General features: G+C 42.0%; 1 protein-coding gene across 4 annotated transcripts in view; it reads right to left on the reverse strand.

The window, feature by feature from the left end:
* DENND3 (DENN domain containing 3) overlaps nucleotides 1–21,199 on the reverse strand; it is a 67,922-nt gene that overhangs the window by 5,269 nt on the left and 41,454 nt on the right. For 3 of the 4 annotated variants that reach the window (XM_077809741.1, XM_077809739.1, XM_077809742.1), the window contains 7 exons: nucleotides 20,109–20,368; nucleotides 19,330–19,500; nucleotides 16,101–16,230; nucleotides 15,671–15,778; nucleotides 9,667–9,806; nucleotides 3,316–3,476; nucleotides 239–372 (listed from right to left, as the gene is read on the reverse strand). In XM_077809741.1, coding sequence (XP_077665867.1) covers nucleotides 239–372; nucleotides 3,316–3,476; nucleotides 9,667–9,806; nucleotides 15,671–15,778; nucleotides 16,101–16,230; nucleotides 19,330–19,500; nucleotides 20,109–20,368 — 1,104 coding nt within the window. Of the gene's footprint in view, nucleotides 1–238; nucleotides 373–3,315; nucleotides 3,477–6,570; nucleotides 6,867–9,666; nucleotides 9,807–15,670; nucleotides 15,779–16,100; nucleotides 16,231–19,329; nucleotides 19,501–20,108; nucleotides 20,369–21,199 lie in introns of those variants that run through there. The other variant, XM_077809743.1, reaches the window with a different exon arrangement.

Below are 21,199 nucleotides of genomic sequence, written 5' to 3' on the forward strand. Positions count from 1 at the left end.
GTAAGACCCTGATCAGGCAAAATGCTTAATTTAAAGCACAATAATAATCCAAATAAACTCAACAGGACTACTCTATGCTATTTAAACAGCCTGAATGGAGATGGGTGGATGAAGAGAACTGGTTAATCATACAAAAATAAAAACTGGCATGAAATTGCACTTTTCTTTACATTAAAGTGACATAACATGCAAAAACTTATTTAAAAAAATTCCAAGATCTGAGGCATGAAGAACTTACAGCACCAAAGACGGTTGTTGTGGAGTTTGATAGCAGTAAGATTCTTGCAGGGCAGCTGAAATCTACGGTTTACTTTCAAAGTGCTAATGTTCCAAGCAATCACTGTCCCATCTAAACTGCATGAATATGCTTCACTGTTGACATAAAAAACAAAATTAAAAACAGCATGGTGTACAATCAAATCCAGAACTGAGATCTCATATAAAGACAGACTATTGTTAGAGGTCTCCCACCACAACAAACATTAATGCCAAGTCAAAGCAGAGATCTTTACTGCCAATAGTAGTAGAAATATTAGATTAAAATACAGCAGTGAGCCACAACAGAGAGTGTGCATTAAAGTCTATAGGACAGTAGCACAGGAGTAGTTCCAAAGCGCCAGGGCAGCATGCTGGAAGGGAATCACAGCAGGTGGCAGGGAGAGGGTGGCTTTGGCAGCAGAAATTAGGTTTGGCACGCGCACTTCTACATTGTTCATTTTAAAAAGTATCATACGATGTATTTTAACTTATTTTTCTTGTTCTTCACTTTTTTATAAAGAAAAGTAAATCCAGAACAGGGTTGTAAAAGTATGATGAATCTATTCTGTGGACAAAGCAAAAATCATAGAATATCAGGGTTGGAAGGGATCTCAGGAGGTCATCTAGTCCAACCCCCTGCTCAAAGCAGGACCAATCCCCGACTAAATCATCCCAGCCAGGGCTTTGTCAAGCCTGACCTTAAAAACTTCTAGGGAAGGAGATTCCACCACCTCCCTAGGTAACACATTCCAGTGTTTCACCACCCTCCTAGTGAAAATGTTTTTCCTAATATCCAACCTAAATCTCCCCCACTGCAACTTGAGACCATTACTCCTTGTTCTGTCATCTGCTACCACTAAGAACAGTCTAGAGCCATCCTCTTTGGAACCCCCTTTCAGGTAGTTGAAAGCAGCTATCAAATCCCCCCTCATTCTTCTCTTCTGAAGACTAAACATTCCCAGTTCCCCCAGCCTCTCCTCATAAGTCATTTGTTCCAGTCCCCTAATCATTTTTGTTGCCCTCCACTGGACTCTTTCCAATTTTTCCACATCCTTCTTGTAGTGTGGGGCCCAAAACTGGACACAGTACTCCAGATGAGGCCTCACCAATGTCGAATAGAGGGGATTGATCACATCCCTCGATCTGCTGGCAATGCCCCTACTTATACATCCCAAAATGCCATTACCTTCTTGGCAACAAGGGCACACTGTTGACTCATATCCAACTTCTCGTCCACTGTAATCCCCAGGTCCTTTTCTGCAGATCTGCTGCCGAGCCATTCGGTCCCTAATCTGTAGCGGTGCATTGGATTCTTCCGTCCTGAGTGCAGGACTCTGCACTTGTCCTTGTTGAACCTCATCAGATTTCTTTTGGCCCAATCCTCCAATTTGTCTAGGTCCCTCTGTATCCTATCCCTACCCTCCAGTGTATCTACCACTCCTCCCAGTTTAGTGTCATCCGCAAAGTTGCTGAGGGTGCAATCCACACCATCCTCCAGATCATTTATGAAGATATTGAACAAAACCGGCCCCAGGACCGACCCTTGGGGCACTCCACTTGATACCGGCTGCCAACTAGACATGGAGCCATTGATCACTACCCATTGAGCCCAACAATCTAGCCAGCTTTCTATCCACCTTATAGTCCATTCATCCAGCCCATACTTCTTTAACTTGCTGGCAAGAATACTGTGGGAGACAGTGTCAAAAGCTTTGCTAAAGTCAAGGAACAACACGTCCACTGCTTTCCCTTCATCTACAGAGCCAGTTATCTCGTCATAGAAGGCAATTAGATTAGTCAGGCATTACTTGCCCTTGGTGAATCCGTGCTGACTGTTCCTGATCACTTTCCTCTCCTCTAAGTGCTTCAGAATTGATTCCTTGAGGACCTGCTCCATTTTTCCAGGGACTGAGGTGAGGCTGACTGGCCTGTAGTTCCCAGAATCCTCCTCCTTCCCTTTTTTACAGATTGGCACTACATTAGCCTTTTTCCAGTCATCTGGGACCTCCCCCGATCGCCATGAGTTTTCAAAGATAATGGCCAATGGCTCTGCAATCACAGCCGCCAACTCCTTTAGCACTCTCGGATGCAACGCATTCGGCCCCATGGACTTGTGCTCGTCCAGCTTTTCTAAATAGTCCCGAACCACTTCTTTCTCCACAGAGGGCTGGTCACCTCCTCCCCTTGCTGTGCTGCCCAGTGCAGTAGTCTGGGAGCTAGCCTTGTTCGTGAAGACAGAGGCAAAAAAAGCATTGAGTACATTAGCTTTTTCCACATCCTCTGTCACGAGGTTGCCTCCCTCATTCAGTAAGGGGCCCACACTTTCCTTGACTTTCTTCTTGTTACTAACATACCTGAAGAAACCCTTCTTGTTACTCTTAACATCTCTTGCTAGCTGCAACTCCAGGTGTGATTTGGCCTTTCTGATTTCACTCCCACAAGCCCGAGCAATATATTTTTATACTCATCCCTGGTCATTTGTCCAATCTTCCACTTCTTGTAAGCTTCTTTTTTGTATTTAAGAGCAGCAAGGATTTCACTGTTAAGCCAAGCTGGTCGTCTGCCATATTTACTATTCTTTCTACACATCAGGATGGTTTGTCCCTGTAACCTCAATAAGGATTCTTTAAAATACAGCCAGGATTGAATGGAATGATCTTCAAGAGGCTTCGGTGTGCAATTTATCACTGGATGCCTGCAACTCCTCTTTAGTCTCATCTCTGTCTCAGGAAAGCAGGACTATTTTGGAAATAAGGTGTCATTGTGAATCTGATCACATCAGATCAATTGGGCTACCTACGCAGAAGGTTAAATATAGTGTCTTGTGGTTGACTGTTTTACACGGACCCTTACATATAATTACATGTTTTCTCTTAAGGTTAAATTTAGTCAAGATGTTGATTAGCGATTAGAGGAAATAAACACAAATTATCTTGTTTAAAATTCTCTCTAATATTACACATTTGTCCAACTTCAGAAGCTCTAGTACCAAGAATGCCTCCCACGTTAGCTGGTATGTATATTTTTAAAAAAATGGAACTTTGTAATCAAATTTACCTGGATACACTGTTCCTGTTCTCTGCAATGATGTCCATAACATGAGAGCGGTGGTCATTTAGTTGCTTATTGCAAGACATACTATGGGTGTTGATTATGTAAATAATGGTATCTTGAGAACCAATCCATACTTGACTCTGCTCTACCATTACCATACAAGTCTAGAGACGAAAAAAAGTGCAAGATTTCTTTAAAAAGTTCAGCACAGAAGCCTATCACTCTTGAAAGAAGCACACAAACATGTTATACCAGTGGTTCTCAGCCTTTCCAGATGACTGTACCCCTTTCAGGAGTCTGATGTGTCTTGTGTATCCCCCAAGTTTCACCTCACTTAAAAGCTACTTGCTTATAAAAATCAGATATAAAAATACAGAAGTGTCTCTGCACACTATTACTGAAAAATTGCTGACTCATTTTTACCATATAATTATAAAATAAATTAATTGGAATATAAATATTGTACTTAACATTTCAGTGTATAGTATATAGAGCAAAATAAACAGTCCATTGTCTGTATAAAATGTTAGTTTGTACTGACTTTGCTAGAGCTTCTTACGTAGCCTGTTGTAAAACTAGGCAAATACTAGAGGAGTTGATGTACCCCCTGGAAGACCTCTGCGTACCCCTGGTTGAAAACCACTGGATTATACAAAAGGACAGAGTTTTTCTAGTGGCTGAAGTCAGAGCAAGAATCAAAATTCCTCACTTCTTTCTTGGCTCTGTCACTAAAAGGCTGTATGATTGAAGGTAAGCGATGTTATCGCTATGGTTCAGTTTATCCTTCAAAAAAGTAGGCTTAATAATACTTACTGATACCTAACTCAAAGGCGTGTTTTGGGGCTTAAAATATAATGTAAAACTCTGAGACCTTCAGATGAAACACACTACAGAAGCTCAAAGTATTACACATTTCTTTCCTACATAACAGAGACACTCTTCCATTTGTATCAAATGTATTTCTCTCCAATTAGAAGTGAAACATTAAATTTAATTTTTGAACTAGAAATAGCAGCTGCAGTATTTTAAATACAGGGTGTTCTGAAATAATGTACTTCTTATTTCCCACATTAATGCCCACTCCATCTCTAAACAGATCTCAGCCATCCACCACCTCTTCGTAACTCGCTCCCTCCAGCTCCTAGCTCTCATATACCTGGATCCCGTCATCAGACACTGCCTCTGCAACTGTCCTTTCTGAGGGAGGCCTCTCCTCTTTTCACACACACCACCCTTGGTCAGACTGTGGTGGGCTTCTCCTCTCCCATTTCTGCCGGTTTCAGCCCCTCCCAGCTCCCCCTTCCCAGACTTTCCTTTTTTTGAACAGCACCGTATCTGCACCTTCTCTGCCCGCTTCACGCTGCTGTCCTTTACCATCCACCCAACTCCTTGAATCATCCTTCATTTCTGATTTAGTCTCCAGATGCTCTCTCTTCCTCTCCTTGCTATCTCCCACTCATCCTTGGGGACTTCAACTCCCATGCTGATGACTCATATGACCTCTTAGCTGTACCTCACCTCTATCTTTGATCTGCAGGTCTGGATCAACTCACCCAGTCACGAGGGCTGTTCACTTGACTTGGTCTTCACCAAGCAATCCTCGCTCTAATCTCTCTATGGTTGAGTTCCCCCTCTCAGACCATTGCCTGGTTTCTTTCCACATCACCCATCAGCTCCCCACAGTGACCTGCAAGGCAGCCTTTCTGTGTCTTGCAGTCCATCAGCATTGATGACTTCTTGTCTGCTCTCAGCCCTCTGTCCTCCCTGCCCTCTTCCTTTCGTTCCGTTGATACAGTTGACTACACTCTCTCTCCAAGCTTCACTCTCCTCCAGTTTCAACTCTTTTGCCTCTCTCCCATCTCCCACCCTGCCAACACCCCAGCACTGGCTTATCCTCAACATCTGCTTCCTCTGCTCCTGCTCTCGCACTGCAGAACATCTCTGACGGAAATCCTATGAGCAGGCTGCCTTCCTCAACAATATATTTGTTCTCTCCTCCTTCACTTCTCCCATTTTCCTAGTTCATACAAGTTACTCCTCCTCCTCCTGTTACAGACACAGAAGTTTCTTGTTTGCTCTCCTTCAACCCCTCCACTTGCCCTCTCCTCCCATCCATCCCATCCCCTTGCAACTACTCTTTTCCCCTCCCTTACTCTTCTCCTTAACCTCTCGCTATCCTCCAGCTCTTTTCCCTCACAATACAAGCAATGATCTAGTCTCTTCTATTTTAAAAAGCCCACACTGGAGCCCACTGTATCTCCCTTCTTCCTTTCATCTGTAAACTCACTGAATGCACTGTTTATATTCTGGAGTTCCTCTCCTCCAATTTCATCCTAGACACTCTCCAATCAGGTTTCTGCCCTTTGCACACCACTGAAACTGCTTGCCAAAAAGCCTCTAACAATCTTTTCCAAGACAAAGCTCAGAACCAGTATGCCATCCTCATCCCCCTTGACACAATCGACCATCTCCTCTTTTTGAAATCTTGTCTTTCCTTGGTTCCACAGAGTCATAGACTTTAAGGTCAGAAGGGACCATTATGATAGTCTTGTCTGACCTCCTGCACAACGCAGGCCACACAATCTCACCCACCCACTCCTGTAATAAACCCCTAACCTATGTCTGAGCTATTGAAGTCCTCAAATCATGGTTTAAAGACTTCAAGGTGCAGAGAATCCTCCAGCAATTGACCTCTTCCCCACACTGCAGAGGAAGGTGAAAACCCCCCAGAGCCTCTGTCAATCTGCCTTGGAGGAAAATTCCTTCCCGACCCCAAATATGGCAATCAGCAAAACCCTGAGCACATAGGCAAGACACACCAGCCAGACACCCAGGAAAGAAATCTCTTTAGTAACTCAGATCCCACCCCATCTAACATCCCATCACAGGCCATTGGGCATATTTACCACTAATAGTCAAAGATCAATTAATTGCCAAAATTAGGCTATCCCATCATAACATCCCCTCCATAAACTTATCAAGCTTATTCTTGAAGTCAGATATGTCTTTTGCCCCCACTGCTCCCCTTGGAAGGCTGTTCCAGAACTTCACTCCTCTGATGGTTAGAAACCTTTGTCTAACTTCAAGACTAAACTTCCTGGTGGCCAGTTTATATCCATTTGTTCTTGTGTCCACATTGGTACTGAGCTTAAATAATTCCTCTCCCTCCCTGGTATTTCTCTCTTTGATATATTTAGAGAGCAATATCTCCTCTCAGCCTTCTTTTGGTTAGGCTAAACAAGACAACCTCATTGAGTCCCCTTTCATAAGACAGGTTTTCTGTTCCTTGGATTATCCAAGTAGTCCTTCTCTGTACCTGTTCCAGTTTGAATTCATCCTTCTTAAACATGGGAGACCAGAACTGTACACAATATTCCAGAAGAGGTCTCACCAGTGCCTTATAAGGAGGTGTTAATACCACTATACCTCTACTGGAAATACCTTGCCTGATGCATCGCATTAGTTTTTTTCACGGCCATATCACATTGGCGGTTCATAGTCATCTTGTGATCAACCAATACTCTGAGGTCCTTCTCCTCCTCCGTTACTTCCAACTGATGCATCCCCAGTTTATAAAAAAAATTCTTGTTATTAATCCCTAAATGCATGACCTTGCACTTTTCACTACTAAATTTCATCCTATTACTATTAGTCCAGTTTACAAGGTCATCCAGATCTTCCTGTATGATACCCCGGTCCTTCTCTGTATTGGCAACACCTCCCAGTTTTGTCTCATCCGCAAACTTTATTAGCACACTCCCACTTTTTGTGCCGAGGTTAGTAATAAAAAGATTAAATAAGATTGGTCCCAAAACCGATCCCTGAGGAACTCCACTAGTAACCTCCTTCCAGCCTGACAGTTCACCTTTCTGTAGTCTCCCCTTTAACCAGTGCCTTATCCATCTTTCAATTCTCATATTGATCCGCATCTTTTCCAATTTAACTAATAATTCCCCATGTGGAATCGTATCCAATGCCTTACTGAAATCGAGGTAAATTAGATCCACTGCGTTTCCTTTGTCTAAAAAATCCGTACCTTCTCAAAGAAGGAGATCCGGTTGGTCTGACACGATCTACCTTTTGTAAAACCATGTTGTATCTTGTCCCAATTACCATTGACCTCAATGTTCTTTACTACTTTCTCTGTCAAAATTTTTTCCAAGACCTTGTATATTACAGTTGTCAAACTAACAGGCCTGTAGTTACGTGGATCACTTTCTTTCCCACCCCTTTCTTAAAAATAGGAACTATGTTAGCAATTCTCCAGTCATATGGTACAACTTCTGAGTTTACAGATTCATTAAAAATTCTTGCTAATGGGCTTGTAATTTTTCCTTTAATATTCTTGGATGAAGAGTATCTGGGCCTCCCAATTTAGTCCCATTAAGCTGTTCGAGTTTCGCTTCTACCTCAGATGTGGTAATATCTACCTCCATATCCTCATTCCCATTTGTCATCCTGCCATTATCCCTAAGCCCCTCATTAAAGACTGAGGCAAAGTATTTGTTTAGATATTGGGTCACGCCAAGATTATCTTTTATTATTCTTTGTTTTCTTCTTATTTATATGGCTATAGAACCTTTTACTGTTGGTTTTAATTCCCTTTGCAAGGTCCAACTCTACATGGCTTTTGGCCTCTCTCACTTTATCCCTACATGTTCTGACCTCAATAAGGTAGGTTTCCTTGCTGATCCCTCCCATCTTCCACTCCCTGTACGCTTTCTGCTTTTTCTTAATCACCTCTCTGAGATGCTTGCTCATCCAGCTTGGTCTACAACTCCTGCCTATGAATTTTTTCTCCTTTCTTGGGATGTAGGCTTCTGATAGCTTCTGCAACTTTGACTTGAAGTAATCCCAGGCTTCCTCCGTCTTTAGATCCACAAGTTCTTCAGTCCAATCCACTTCCCTAACTAATTTCTTTAATTTTTTTAAGTTAGCCCTTTTGAAATAAAAAACCCTAGTCACAGATCTATTTTTGTTTATCCTTCCATTTAGTTTGAACTGAATTAGCTCATGATCCCTTAAACCAAGGTTGTCCTGTCGCATCCAGGAAAATCTGAGCCCTATTATTATATTAACACTTATCCTCCAGTCTATCTTCGTATTCTCACCTCTCAAAACACTCCTTCAGCATGTCCTTCTGAGGAACCTCCTCATCACCCCTCCAACTCTCTGTGGGGATTCCTCAGGGCCCCGTCCTCGGTCCCTTTCTCTTCTCCTTCTGTACCTTATCACGGGGTAACCTCATCAAATTCAACTACTGACTTTATGCTGATGATTTACAGATCTACCTCTTTACCCCAGACCTTTCTCCCTTCTTTCCAAACTAAAATCTTGACCTGTCTCGCTGACATCTCCTCATGGATGTCTAGCCAACAGCTCAAGATCAATGTGACTCAAAACAGAGCTCCTAATCTTGTCCTCCCCACCCCTTTCTCATTCACAGCGAACACTCCTCTCCCCCCACCAACCTGCCTGTCATGCAGGCTCGTAGCCAGGGTGTCCTCTTCAACTCTGACTTCTCTCTAGGTCCTCATACCCAGGCTATGTCTAAATCCTGATATCTCCTTCTGCATAACATCTCTAAGACGCAGCCTTTCCTGACCATGCACTCAGCTAAAACTCTCATCCAGGCTCTCAATATCTCATATCTATATTACTTCAGCTTCCTTCTCTCTGGACTTGACAATGCAATCTTGCCCCACTCAGACCCATTCAGAATGCTGCTGTGAAAATCATTCTCCTAGCTTGTTGCTTTGACCAGGTTATCCCTCCTACTGCTTCACTCCACTGGCTCCCTCTTCTCTATCACATCATACATAAGCTGTTTGTCCTCTCTTTCAAGGCCCTTCCAGCCCATCACTACCCATCACCTCTCATTCACTATCGAGAGGTGAATTCCCACTTCCAAGCAGCCCACGATACCAGCCTTCATTATCCACTTGTTAAATATTCAAACAATTGTGCTTTCGCTTGTGCTGCCCCTCACTTGGGAGGGGCTCCCTGTAAACATCCACAAAGCTACCTCGTTATCCACCTTCAAAACCCTCCTTAAAAGTCTCCTTTGCCATAATGCTTTTAAAAAACCCTTCATAACTGGTAGGCTGCAGGTGTACTGAGACTACTGCCTATCACTCTGACCAATACTGTCCCATTGTTTCCTTGAACTCCCCCCATCTGTCTGTTGTAGCTTGTTTTATACTTTGATTGTAAGCTCTTTGGGGCAGGGACCATATTTTTGCTCTGTATCTGTACAATGTCTGGCACAGTGGGGTCCCTGATCCATGACTAGGACTCCTAAGTGCTATGGTAATACAAATAATTAATAAGAACAACAACGCGAGTCTCACTCACCAGTTTAGAGCTGCCCACTTTAAAACAGTGTTGCTGAATAGTCCAGGTAGATGCATCAAATACAATCACCTTCCCCTCACTTAAAGCACACCATAACTTTGGACGGGCATCTTCAATTTTATCTCCTGCATCGAGGTGCCCTAGTATTGGTGGGAAAAAAGAGGAACAAACAGTACTCCCAGCTACATTAGGAGATGTTATTAAGCAGAATATCTTCCTGGTGGAACATGATATCCGTGCCCCAGAACCTACATTACGTAGCTACTGAGTTGCAACCACTTCATATCATGCTAATTATAATCATCCCACTGTACCTTGTGCTCCTCCATGTCTGTTAATTATTGAGTCCACCTGTTTTGCATCTCATACTTGTAAGCTCTTCAGAGCATTGATCATCTTTTTGCTGTATATCTGTAACATGCCTAGCATGCTAAACCCCCTATCCCTGACTGGGGCATCTAGATGCCCCAGTCAATATACTTAAAAGATAACACACCCGCTGGCTATTGGTTTTTGGGTAAAATGTAAGGGGTTATGTTTTGACCTAGAAACCTCTAAAAGGCCTGGGAGCCACCTACTTGCAAGAATGTTTCTTTCCCTGCATTGGACTGCCACATCTGCAGGCAAAAGCAGCTCCAGCTGGAACCCCCTCAGCATAAAACAGAGTGTGCCCTTAACTTTGGAACTTATTCTCCCTTCTGGTTTCAAATAGCCTGAGTTTGCTTTCATGACACGCTGCAAGGCTCATTAACCAGACTTTAGGGGCTGTGGGCTTCACAAAGGCTAGGGTTTGTGGGAAAGGTGGGGTATAACCTGGGTATGTATTCATCTTTGGGTTATTTTCTGGGTTTCTTTACTGATTTAAAGAAGGTGCTGATTTAGTCTTTTAGGAGGACTGTATTTTTAAATTTATGGCAACTGTGTTTAGAGGTGGGGGGGGAAGATAGATACTTTTTTTATTATACACAGAGCTGGTCGCATCACCTATTATTAAGGTTGCTTGACCCTTCATATTACAAGACCCTCTTTCAGTTGCTCACAACTTTTCTGAACTGTTTGGGCTGAAATTTGCCATGCTGGGTACCTGCTGCATGCTGAATGTTTCTGGAAAATTTCAGCCAAAATGGTACAGCAGGTTCCAAGAACGACGTTAAGGAAAAATCTGTTTTATCCATGTTTAAAAATTCTGGCGACTTCCTTTGAAAGGCTCTACTGCCTCCATGCTTGGGAGCAGGAACCTGAAATTTGGCAAGGGGTGGCCTTTCTGTCTAGGATGTGCCTTTTGCTTCCCTGTAAAAATTCATCCAAGTTTGGCTAAGTTATAAAATATGCTCAGTGAGACTTAAAATTTTAGCAGTTAAATTCCATGAATATGCTGTCCTGACTGGGCAGGCCTCTGCCTGGGGCTGAGCAGGACTCTTCCTGCAATTACAGCTGTCTGAGGGTCTGAGCATTAGAACTAAGAAAAGAAGATAGTCTCCCCTGTGTTCTCACTGACCCCTCTGCTGGGCCAAAGAAGCCTAGAGGAAGAAGATGCCTGATCTGAATACAGAAAGGACAAGAGGCAGACCTGTAGGGAGAGGTAAACTGGGACTGAGAGTGGAGGGGGTGCTCAAGCCTGGAACTATGAGCCAGAAGGTGGGGAGAAAGGCTGAGGCTATGTGACTAAGGGTGTCTGAATAGCAATGCAAACCAAAGTGTTGTGATGTAACTCCCTGTGTGGATGCAAACTAAAAGGTTCCTAGTTCACGTTAACATATTCCTGTTTGAAGAGGACAATGTTAACACGAACTAGGAAACTGAGTTCACACTCATATGACCCACACAGGAGTTACAGCACAGAACTTTGGTTTGCACTGCTATTCACACTGCAGGGAAGGGCAAACAAGCCCTGAGATTGGATGAGGAGCTGGGGGAGTTTGGGACTAGCTGTGCAAAGAGACTAGGAGAGTGAGCCAAAGGGGAGGTGAGTGAGGGATACTGAGATTGGATTATGACTCCAGGGAGGCAGGCCAGTGGGGGGCCACAGCAGAGAAGAGAGAGAGACAAATTGGAAGAGGAGCTGGGAACGGGGGGAGAAGGAGATTGGGATTAGAAGCCTGAGGAGTGGACACTGGGACTGGCTTCATGGGAAGAATGGGACTGGGACAAGGTGCTGGGGTAGGAGAGAGGAGTGGGACAATTTGGAGGAAACATGGCAGAAGGGTTCACACTTCAGAGGGAAGGGGCAGAAGAGTCTGGGCCCTCAAACACACCGCCCTGCTCCAGAGACTGGAATGGATCCCAAGATTCCCGAGTCTCACCATGCCTCTGCTGTCAGCCAATAATTGTGAAATCCACTAGCAAAATGTTGCTGCATCCCCCCCTAGTGCTGGTCCATATGACAACCTACTACTGCTATCAGTTACTCTATTAGCTCAAGTGGCAAAAATTTAGGTGATGGAGCTAAAGGTCCCAACCCTGCTGATGACCCATGTAGGTGTCAATATGATACCATATGATGGAATCTCCATTTATTTCAGTTTTTTTTTTTTTAAGCAAAAAGCTAGAACATTTATATATAAAGAACTACATTAAAAATGTTAAGGGGATTGCAGGAAAAGAATGGATGGCCTCATGTTTAAGGCAGCTGAATAGTGCACTGGAGTATGGGTTTCTATCCCTGCCTCAGCCACAGAGTTGTGTGTGATGCTAGTCAAGTCAGTTAAACCAAACTTTTCATTGGTGGTCACGGACTGTCTTCTCCTCATTTTCTGCAGGCCTGACTTGACACTGGGATCTGATGGGATATTAATTGGTGTCTGCTACATTCCACCAGATCATACCATATGTACACATCTGTCTAGAATGTGTAGGGAAAAAAACCTGCATGATCATGGTGGACTCCAATTTGAGTGGCTTACACTGGAGGTCTCACGCCGCCAGTACGAAAATATCCCGGGAATTCCTACATATTATAGGTGATAATTTCCTAACTCAAAGTGTGCCAACACAGAGGAATTCTATATTAAACTTGTCATGGCAGATAAAGAGGAACTAAATATAGAACTAAAAAAAAAAGTCAATGGTAATGTAGGTATGTGATCATGAGTTGATCACATTTATAATCTGCAAACAGAATAAAATCCAGACCAATTATATATATATGTATATGTATGTTTGGAGCTTTAATGGAACCAATTTCACAAAACTGAAAACAATTATGCGCCAAATCAGCAGAGAGAAAAAAATTTAACAATCAGAAAAAAAAAGTAAATGATATTGTGGTAAATGGCCAACGCTACAGTGGTGGGTCCCATGCTCTTCCTTAGTGTGGTGGGTCAGGGTGCCACCCACTGCCCCTATTCTTGGGTGTTGTGGGCTCCGCTTGTGCCCCAGTGTAGGAGGGAGAGGAGTGAGGAAAGGAAGCAACTCAGGTCCGCCTCCTACTCCGGGTCCCAGCCCCTTCCGCTTTGCAGGCTGCTTACCCTCTTTCTCCTTGGGCAGCGTTTCCCTCAGTCCTCTGTGCCCTTCCCCTGGTACTGTGATCTTCTGGTTAACAGCAGTGCTCCTCCAACTGCAGTCAACTCTCCTTCCCCTCCTCCCACTCTGACTAAAGTAGGGGAGTTTTATTAGGTCTCTAGCAGGGCCTCAATTGGCTCCAGGTGCTCCAATTAACCTCTAGTAATTAACCTCCCCAGTCCACAGGGAACAAGGCCGTGATCATCTTGTGGCTTATATACCTCCCATCTACCACTCTCCTGCCATCTACAATACCAGGGAGAGGATGTTGGCTGAGGGGATTCTTTGCGATTGTGGGTCTCTTTTCAGTCCTCCCTCCATTCATGCATCCAGGTGGAGTTCCTCTGGGCGGTGTCTGCTGGCTCCCTTGACACCTTCGAGGAGCAGCGGGCGCTGTCCAGGGTTCTCAGCTGGGTATCCCATTCGGATTCCCTTTGTTTGACCCTTTGACCTTCACACCTGCCCTGTTACATTTTTGGTTGTCCCCCATAATTAGTTGAGTTCCTGGACCTGGGAGAGGGTCCTTTAGCAATGGGCGGGCTTGTGCCCACCTGCTTCCCAGAACCCAATAGGACCACTTTCCTGCTGCTCTCTGGCCCTGCTGTCTCACAATACATGGGAACTGTTTAAGAACACTTTACTAGATACCCAAAAAGCCAGTCCCACAAATGAGGAAGGTGGTCTTACTGGTTTAAAAAAAAAAAAAAAAAAAAGACCTGGCTTTGAGTAAAAGTGAAACTCGTTATTAAAAAAGTCTCTCTCTCAGGAGGATGTTAAGTTAGACTTTTCTAAATCTGCAGGTCCAGAGTTTTAAAAGAGCTAGCTGGGAAGCTCGTTAAACCATTAACATTGATTTTAAAGGGTCTTGGAACACTGGGGAAATTCCAGAAGACTGGAAAAAAGCAAATGTTGTGCCAATATTTAAAAAGGTTAAATAGGATGACCTGGGTCATTATAAGCTTGTCAGTCTGACATGCAAGACACTGGAGCAACCAATACAGGACTCAGTTAATATAGAATTAAAGGAGAGTAATATAAATAATGCCAAACAGCCTGGGTTTATGGAAAATAGATCTTGTCAAATTAACTTGATATCTTTTTTTAAAAATTAAGATTACAGTTTTGGATAATACAAATAATAGTGGTGATGTAACATATTTAGATTTCTGTAGGGCATTTTACTTGGTTCTGCATGACAGTTTGATTAAAGAAGTCTCATAATTAACATGGCACACATGAAATGGATTAAAAACTGGTTAACTGATAGGTTTCAAAATGTAATTGTAAATGGGGACTCCTTATTGACTAAGTGTGGTTCTAGTGGGGTCCTGCAGGGATCAATTCTTGGCCCTACACTATTGAACATTTTTGTCAATAACCTGGAACAAAACAAAATCATCACTAATAAAATTTGCAGAGGATACAAAAATTGGGGGAGGGCGAAATAAGCAAGGGGACAGGACACTGATAGAGTGTGATCTGGTTTGTTTAGTAAACTGAGCGGAGACAAACATACATTTTAACATGGCCAAATGTAAATATATACATCTACGAATGAAGAATGTAGGTCATATTACAGGAAGGGAAACTATCCTGGTAAGCAGTGACTCTGAAAAAATGTGTGGGAATTAACTGAACATGAGCTCCCAGAGCAATGCTGTGGCCAAAAGGGCTAATGCGATCCTTCGATGCAGAAACAGGGGGATCTCAAGTAGGAGCAGAGAAGTTATTTTACCTCTATTTGACACTGGCATGACTAAAAAATATTTAATAATGGGCTCTTCAAACTAGCAGAGACCGCTATAACATGCTCCAATGACTGGAAGTTGAAACTAGACTAATAGTTACTACTCTGAAAAATCAGGTTATAGGTGTCTCAAATTGGGCACCCAAAATTAGTGAAAACTTTTATCCTTAATATCTCTGTCAGTTCACCATCTGTAAAATGGGGATAATAATACCCTCTCATCTCACAGGAATGTCGTGAAAGTAAAATCATTAATATCCATGAAACATTCATATTGTATAGTGATGAGCACCATAGAAAAGCCCAATGAGGAAATTAATAATTCTGTCTTCAGAGCAGGTTTTAAGTAGTGCAGTAAATAAGGTTATACACTGAACAATGAGGATAAAACAAAATACTGAATAGCTCTAATTAAGTGAGCACCACCCTGTGCTTTCAGTCAGGCAGGAAAGCTACAGAAAAAGTATGTGATCATGTAATTAAAGACTATATCATTATGCATATGCAAAACAGGGGTACATTAAGGTTTCACAGGCAACCTTAATTTTGGCATTTGCTAACTTCTGAGTACTTCCAAGCTTAATAATATTCTTTTAACATAGTTTTTTGTGTACAATATTTTATAGACACACAAAACATGCCATAACAGCAGCAACATCAGGCTACTCCCTCCACAAGTTATAGCAGCAAGTGATTTTATGCTTTGCATTTTAAATGAAAGTGGATGAATTTCAAGAATGAACTATATCACGGTACCTGGTGTATAGAGCAAGACGTCTACTGCTTGTGGAAAAGTCTCGCCAACTGAGGGATTAATCTTGTGCTTCAGTGTTTCTGATGTAGTTTTTGGGACCATCATGGGCACTGAAACACAAAGATAGTGTACAATTTGCAAAAAAGTGTAAAAACGTAAACCTCAAATAATATAAAACTCATGAATTTGAGAATAAATTTGTATCATTTATTCAGATTAGGAGATTAAAGTGTGAAAAAAAATTAAATTTAAAACAATGCCTTGTGAGAAAATACTCTATAAATGACATGAAAGAATGCACTTGGGCCAACAACTTGCAAGTATATCAGATTTCAGCTTCTTAGACACAACCCTTTGAACAAAGAATTTAGAAAAAGTTGAAGCAGATTTAATTATAATGGCAAGTGCACCCTTGAAGCATATATAACTGACCTTCATTTTTCATCTTGTCAAAGTAAGATAGTTTGGAAGCAGCATAAATGGTTTTGGAGGACTGCAGTGCACCAGCTACAGCATCCATCAGGAGGACATTGGTCAGGGCTTGTTGAATATATTGAGGATCCTGAAAATGAAAAACCTGATCTTAGCTCATCTAGTAAATTTTTCTTACACAGTCCCATTCTCTATACTCACTACAGGGATCTCTCAATATTATTAGAGGCATCCCTACACCTATAGCTGCATCTGCTGTCTAAGCCACATCGGTTCTAGCAAACTACTGCCCAGTGTCAACCATTCTGTTCCTGAGCAAGCTCATAGAGAAGCTACCCAAAAGGCCAAATTCAAACTCTTAATTGCAGCTGTTATTTTATACCTGGCCCAATCTGGATTCAGGCAAGGACATGGATCTAAAACGGTTTTAGTGGCACTGATGGATGGTGACCTGCTATCAGTGGATAGAGGACAGACATCCACTCTCATCCTTTGGGAGCTCCCCTGCAGCTTTCAATACTGTTGACCGCAAGATACTACTGTCTCACCTGAGAGAGGTTGCAGGGGTCCAAGGTAACGTGCAAAAATGGTTTGAGAATCCTTCCTGGAGGGATGCACCCAAGAGCAGTGACAGGAGAGTGCAATTCCACCACTAGCCACCTCACTTGTGGAGTCCCACAAGGATCAATTCTCTCTCCAGTTCTATTCAACATCTCCATGCAGCCACTAGGTGAGCTGGTCAGCTGACATGGACTCAAGTGGCAACAATATGCAGATGACACACAGCTCTATTAATCTTTCACCACATATGATCATAACCACTACCATCATGATAGGCCAGTGCTTGGGCAAGATCATCTCATGGATCAAGAACAGCTGTCTGAAGCTGTACCCAAGCAAGACAGGTACTTTCCTGCTGGTGGACAGAAGAAAACATTTTGAAGAGTTGGCAGCCATCGTACAGTCTCATTTGGTTGAAGGTACATACCTTCAATTGGTCTGTTTACGCCATAATTTTGGAGTACTCCTGGATTCCTCACTGAGTCTAAGCTCTCGTACCAGCATCTGAAACTAACATTTTCTACTATCTCCACCTGGTTAAGAGACCCCATCCTGGTGAACAATGACCATACTTCAGTTTTTCACCTCTCAGCTGGAGAGCCACAAGCAAAGCAATATACCTGGTCTTGAAGCCTTCAGAGCTTAGAAAACTAACTGGTACAGAACGCTGCAACACATCTCTTCAGCAACACTGACTACCACAAGCTCATCACACCCATCCTCTGCTCCCTACACTGGTATCCCCTAGACTAAGTTCAAGGCACTCAGGGCTTCAGTGGCCTGGGCCAGGATAGCTAAAAGAGCGACTGCAGTTCCAAGACAGAATCCGTGGTCAACAACTTCATTCCTCTGGCACAATGTAATGTTCTACAAACTTGTCTTGAGAGCAGAGCTTTCTCAGGGGCTGGCCAAGATTGTGGAATGAACTCCCACAAATCTTCTCGAACAAACATACGGGGGGCGAGAAGGGGGTGTGTGCATGCACACGCATACATATAGGACAGATGTTGTTCACAGATGTGGCTTTAGGCACTATTGGAAAGTGCTCATATACTACAGTAATGAGTGCAGTGTAAGAACCGATTTTGTCTTGAATAAAATCATCCCAGAAGCACAATTCCAGAGCTGTACAGACACTGATTTCCACTGTTAAAATTAGATAAAAACAACTTTGAAATCCCCAACCTTGCCAGATACACCATTTCCCACTTTTCTGGTGCCATCCCCCACTTAATGGAATACTAAATTGTATTGTAATGTAGATGGTGTCATGTGTAACATACTTTACCTGAGCTGGTAATAGCTAGAGCCAGCAGTGCATTAAAGGATCTTATGAAAGACATTTCCTGCATCTCTCTCCCTTTCAAGAAAGGAAAATCTGCAGCCAGCCCATATCTAGTACAAGAGCCTGACCTGCTAGTGGCAGCCGTTCAACCTACCACGTACAAGAGGTACATGACACCCCATCACATTTTTTTAGGCATGAATTGGACCAGTGTCCAAGACATCTAAGGAAGGAAAATGAATAGGTATGGTAAAACAACATTTATCATTCTCAGCCCCCAGCATGCTAAATGGTGCACAGGACTGTGCCTGTCAGCAGTACGACAAAACAAGTAAATAGGCAGAGTAAATACTTGGAAAAAAGTATTTATGAATTTTGGCATGTTAGTACATGTGGCTCATGTACTACAGTATATAACATCCTTCTGCTGAAGGCAGCATCAGCTGAAGCCACAAAGTGCTATGGTGAATACATACAGTTTAGATCAAGTGACCACTTTTCATGTGTCTTCATAACAGATTCAAGTTCTTTCTGCCCAGAATATGGACATCTTTCTAGAAGAGTGCAATATGAAATTACATTGCATGGCTTTTTAGCTCTCTTTACAGCCACTGTGGAATTGACATTTATTTCAATTCTGGATAAAAACCCTGAACAGATATTCAGAAATAAAGATACAGGACTGTTCTTGAGCTGCCCAGTTTCTTTGGGACTACAAAGAATATTAAATGTGCCATGTAATCATTCTCGGTCCTGCAGGTTCTCTACTTCTCCAACATAGATCAGTGATCTATTTGTTCCTGGATCACTGTCAACGTCTTTGGATTGGATGAATATTCTGTTTGTATAAACGTTCTCCGTGGGGTCTCTGTGGTGCAGGAATCCATGTTAGCCCATCTACTCACAGGATTCAGGACCACATGTCCAGGCATGGTAAACGTCCTCTTGCCATGTGACCTTTCATCATTATGTGCCAAGCAAAATGAGAAAAATTTTCTATTAAGGCCTCCATTTCAAACTTTCCTGACTTTTTTTTTTTTTTTAAAAGGGGTGTGAAGAGAAAGGTCACAAACAAAAAACCAAAAGGCTGACACATGACAAAAACTTACTTTGCACATTTATTTTTACAACCATATTTTAAATTATTTCTTCTTAAATTATAGTACTTCAAGCTGTACTATAGTAACAAACAGAATCATGTTTTAGTAAATCTTTATTTTATTTTTTTTGCCATATGAGACCTCCCTATGCTCTTTTATTCACTCTTTGCTGAAAAGTGGAAAATACATTTCCAGGTTTTTATGTGAACTCCAAAGTACACGAGGAACAGGAAAAAATTATAAATTATTACAAATAGCTCAACTAGTAAAGTAATATTTATACCTTGTGATCATCGGCCATCTTCTTCCCAGCCCACATCTCTTTCACCATCAAGTGCCAAAGATCACACTCTGTCTTAAGGTTAGCTTCAAAGACTTCCTTTTTGGACACAGACTTAATCCTCAGCGTGGGTATTCTCAGAAGAAGGAAAGCTACAGTAGTACTTTTAACATCCTGTAAATGCAGAGAAACAAAGAACCCAGTAAAGCACAGTCACAGACAATGTGCAGTATTCATTAAGCATGACAACTTCCAATATTCCTAGCCAAAACTAATTCTCTTGCATTCACATCCACAAACACCCAGGCAGGGTCTCTGATCAAAGGACAATTTATGTTTAGGTATATTGCTAAACAGGGGGTGATCTAAGACTACTTCTGATTGTATAAAATGTGCTCATTTTACTGTTACCTCCATCCATTCTCATTCCCTATCCCCAATTTGTTTTTTCATACACTTGTATCTTTTCATAAATCCAGACTATAAGATCTTTGGGCAACTGCCTTTTTTCTACAGGTCTGTATAGCACCTACCCTATTCAGCACTGATCCATTAGCAAGGCTAACTGGCACTGAGAAATACCTCAAACTTTGGTTGTAGCCATGGATAGAATTAGTGATTTTTTAAAGATATATTCCCTGCCATCATAGTTCTTTCTCTTGTAAAACATTCATGAAATGTCTTATCTTGAGAGAGAAAGGCTGTGCTACCAGGATGGAGTCTGGCATATTCTTGCTCACAATCATATAACAGATCGTAACAACTAATTACTTCATGCTCACCTCTATATTCCTGAAAGTTGTGATCTCAACATAGCCAGGCCTTCCTTCAGTCAAAAGGAACAAGCGCTTCTGGGTCATTGCTATTTTTCCTACTCCAAAATTAGTTTTAACTGAGCAGGATAACTTGTAGACACATTCATTTGTATCTAAATGCTCTAGTACAGTGTGTGGCAGGTTAACCTCTTGAGCCTCTGCTTCTGTGTCCTTCCAGTAGTTGTAGAAATCTTTGAATGTTTCGGGGTCAATTTGTTTCTGGTGTCCTTAAAAGTTTTTAAAAGTTAATTATTTGAAGCCATTATATTTTATTTTAAATTCATATATTTTTAGGATACTAAGGGCTAGATTGTGTCCAAGCCCTGAGCAAGGGTTGGTTTATAAGCTGCAAAAAGTAACCCCAGGAAACATTTCAAAGTGAGAATTCCTCCCCTGCTTTTTCTTTGTCCCTGTGAGGGAAGGAGTACTTTGCTGCTAGCTTATACCATGGGCCTCCATCCATCCATTTGGTTCTCTCACCACCCGCTCCAGGGAGGAAGTAAACAGCTGCACAGCCTCTCTTACATCCACAAACCCAAGCAGCTCACAAAGGAATTCTTACTCCTCTGCTAAATCGGATACTCTTTATTAGGATTTTCTAGCTCTTTATTCTCGATTATTAAATCATATTTACTCGATAGTGGATAAGAATAGAATTGATTATAATAATAATTAGTTTGCAGATCAAAAGCTTATAAACCATATACATCCCAAGAATTATAAAACTGGCTGCTTTTGAACTCCAGATATTCCAACTCAAACAGATACATTATAAATTGTATGCCACCTATTGTTTTAAAATGTAGAAATTCTTGCTATTTTGGTCAATGTTTAATATACAGTGACCATATTATGACTACTGTTCCAGTTATTATGCACAGCAAATTGTAAACGGTGTGGCCTTTATTACCCTAGAGAACCAGAACACAAAATTCATGTTTCAGATTTAGAAGGTAAAGAAATTATCCTGGAAACATCATCTGGAACTTTTCTTTTACAATTTATGATACTTATTCAAGCTCTAATGGTAGCTTCAGGAAAAATTTAGCCCTTGCTAT

The sequence above is a fragment of the Eretmochelys imbricata genome, chromosome 2 (genome assembly GCF_965152235.1).
Source record: "Eretmochelys imbricata isolate rEreImb1 chromosome 2, rEreImb1.hap1, whole genome shotgun sequence".
NCBI lineage: Eukaryota > Metazoa > Chordata > Testudines > Cheloniidae > Eretmochelys > Eretmochelys imbricata.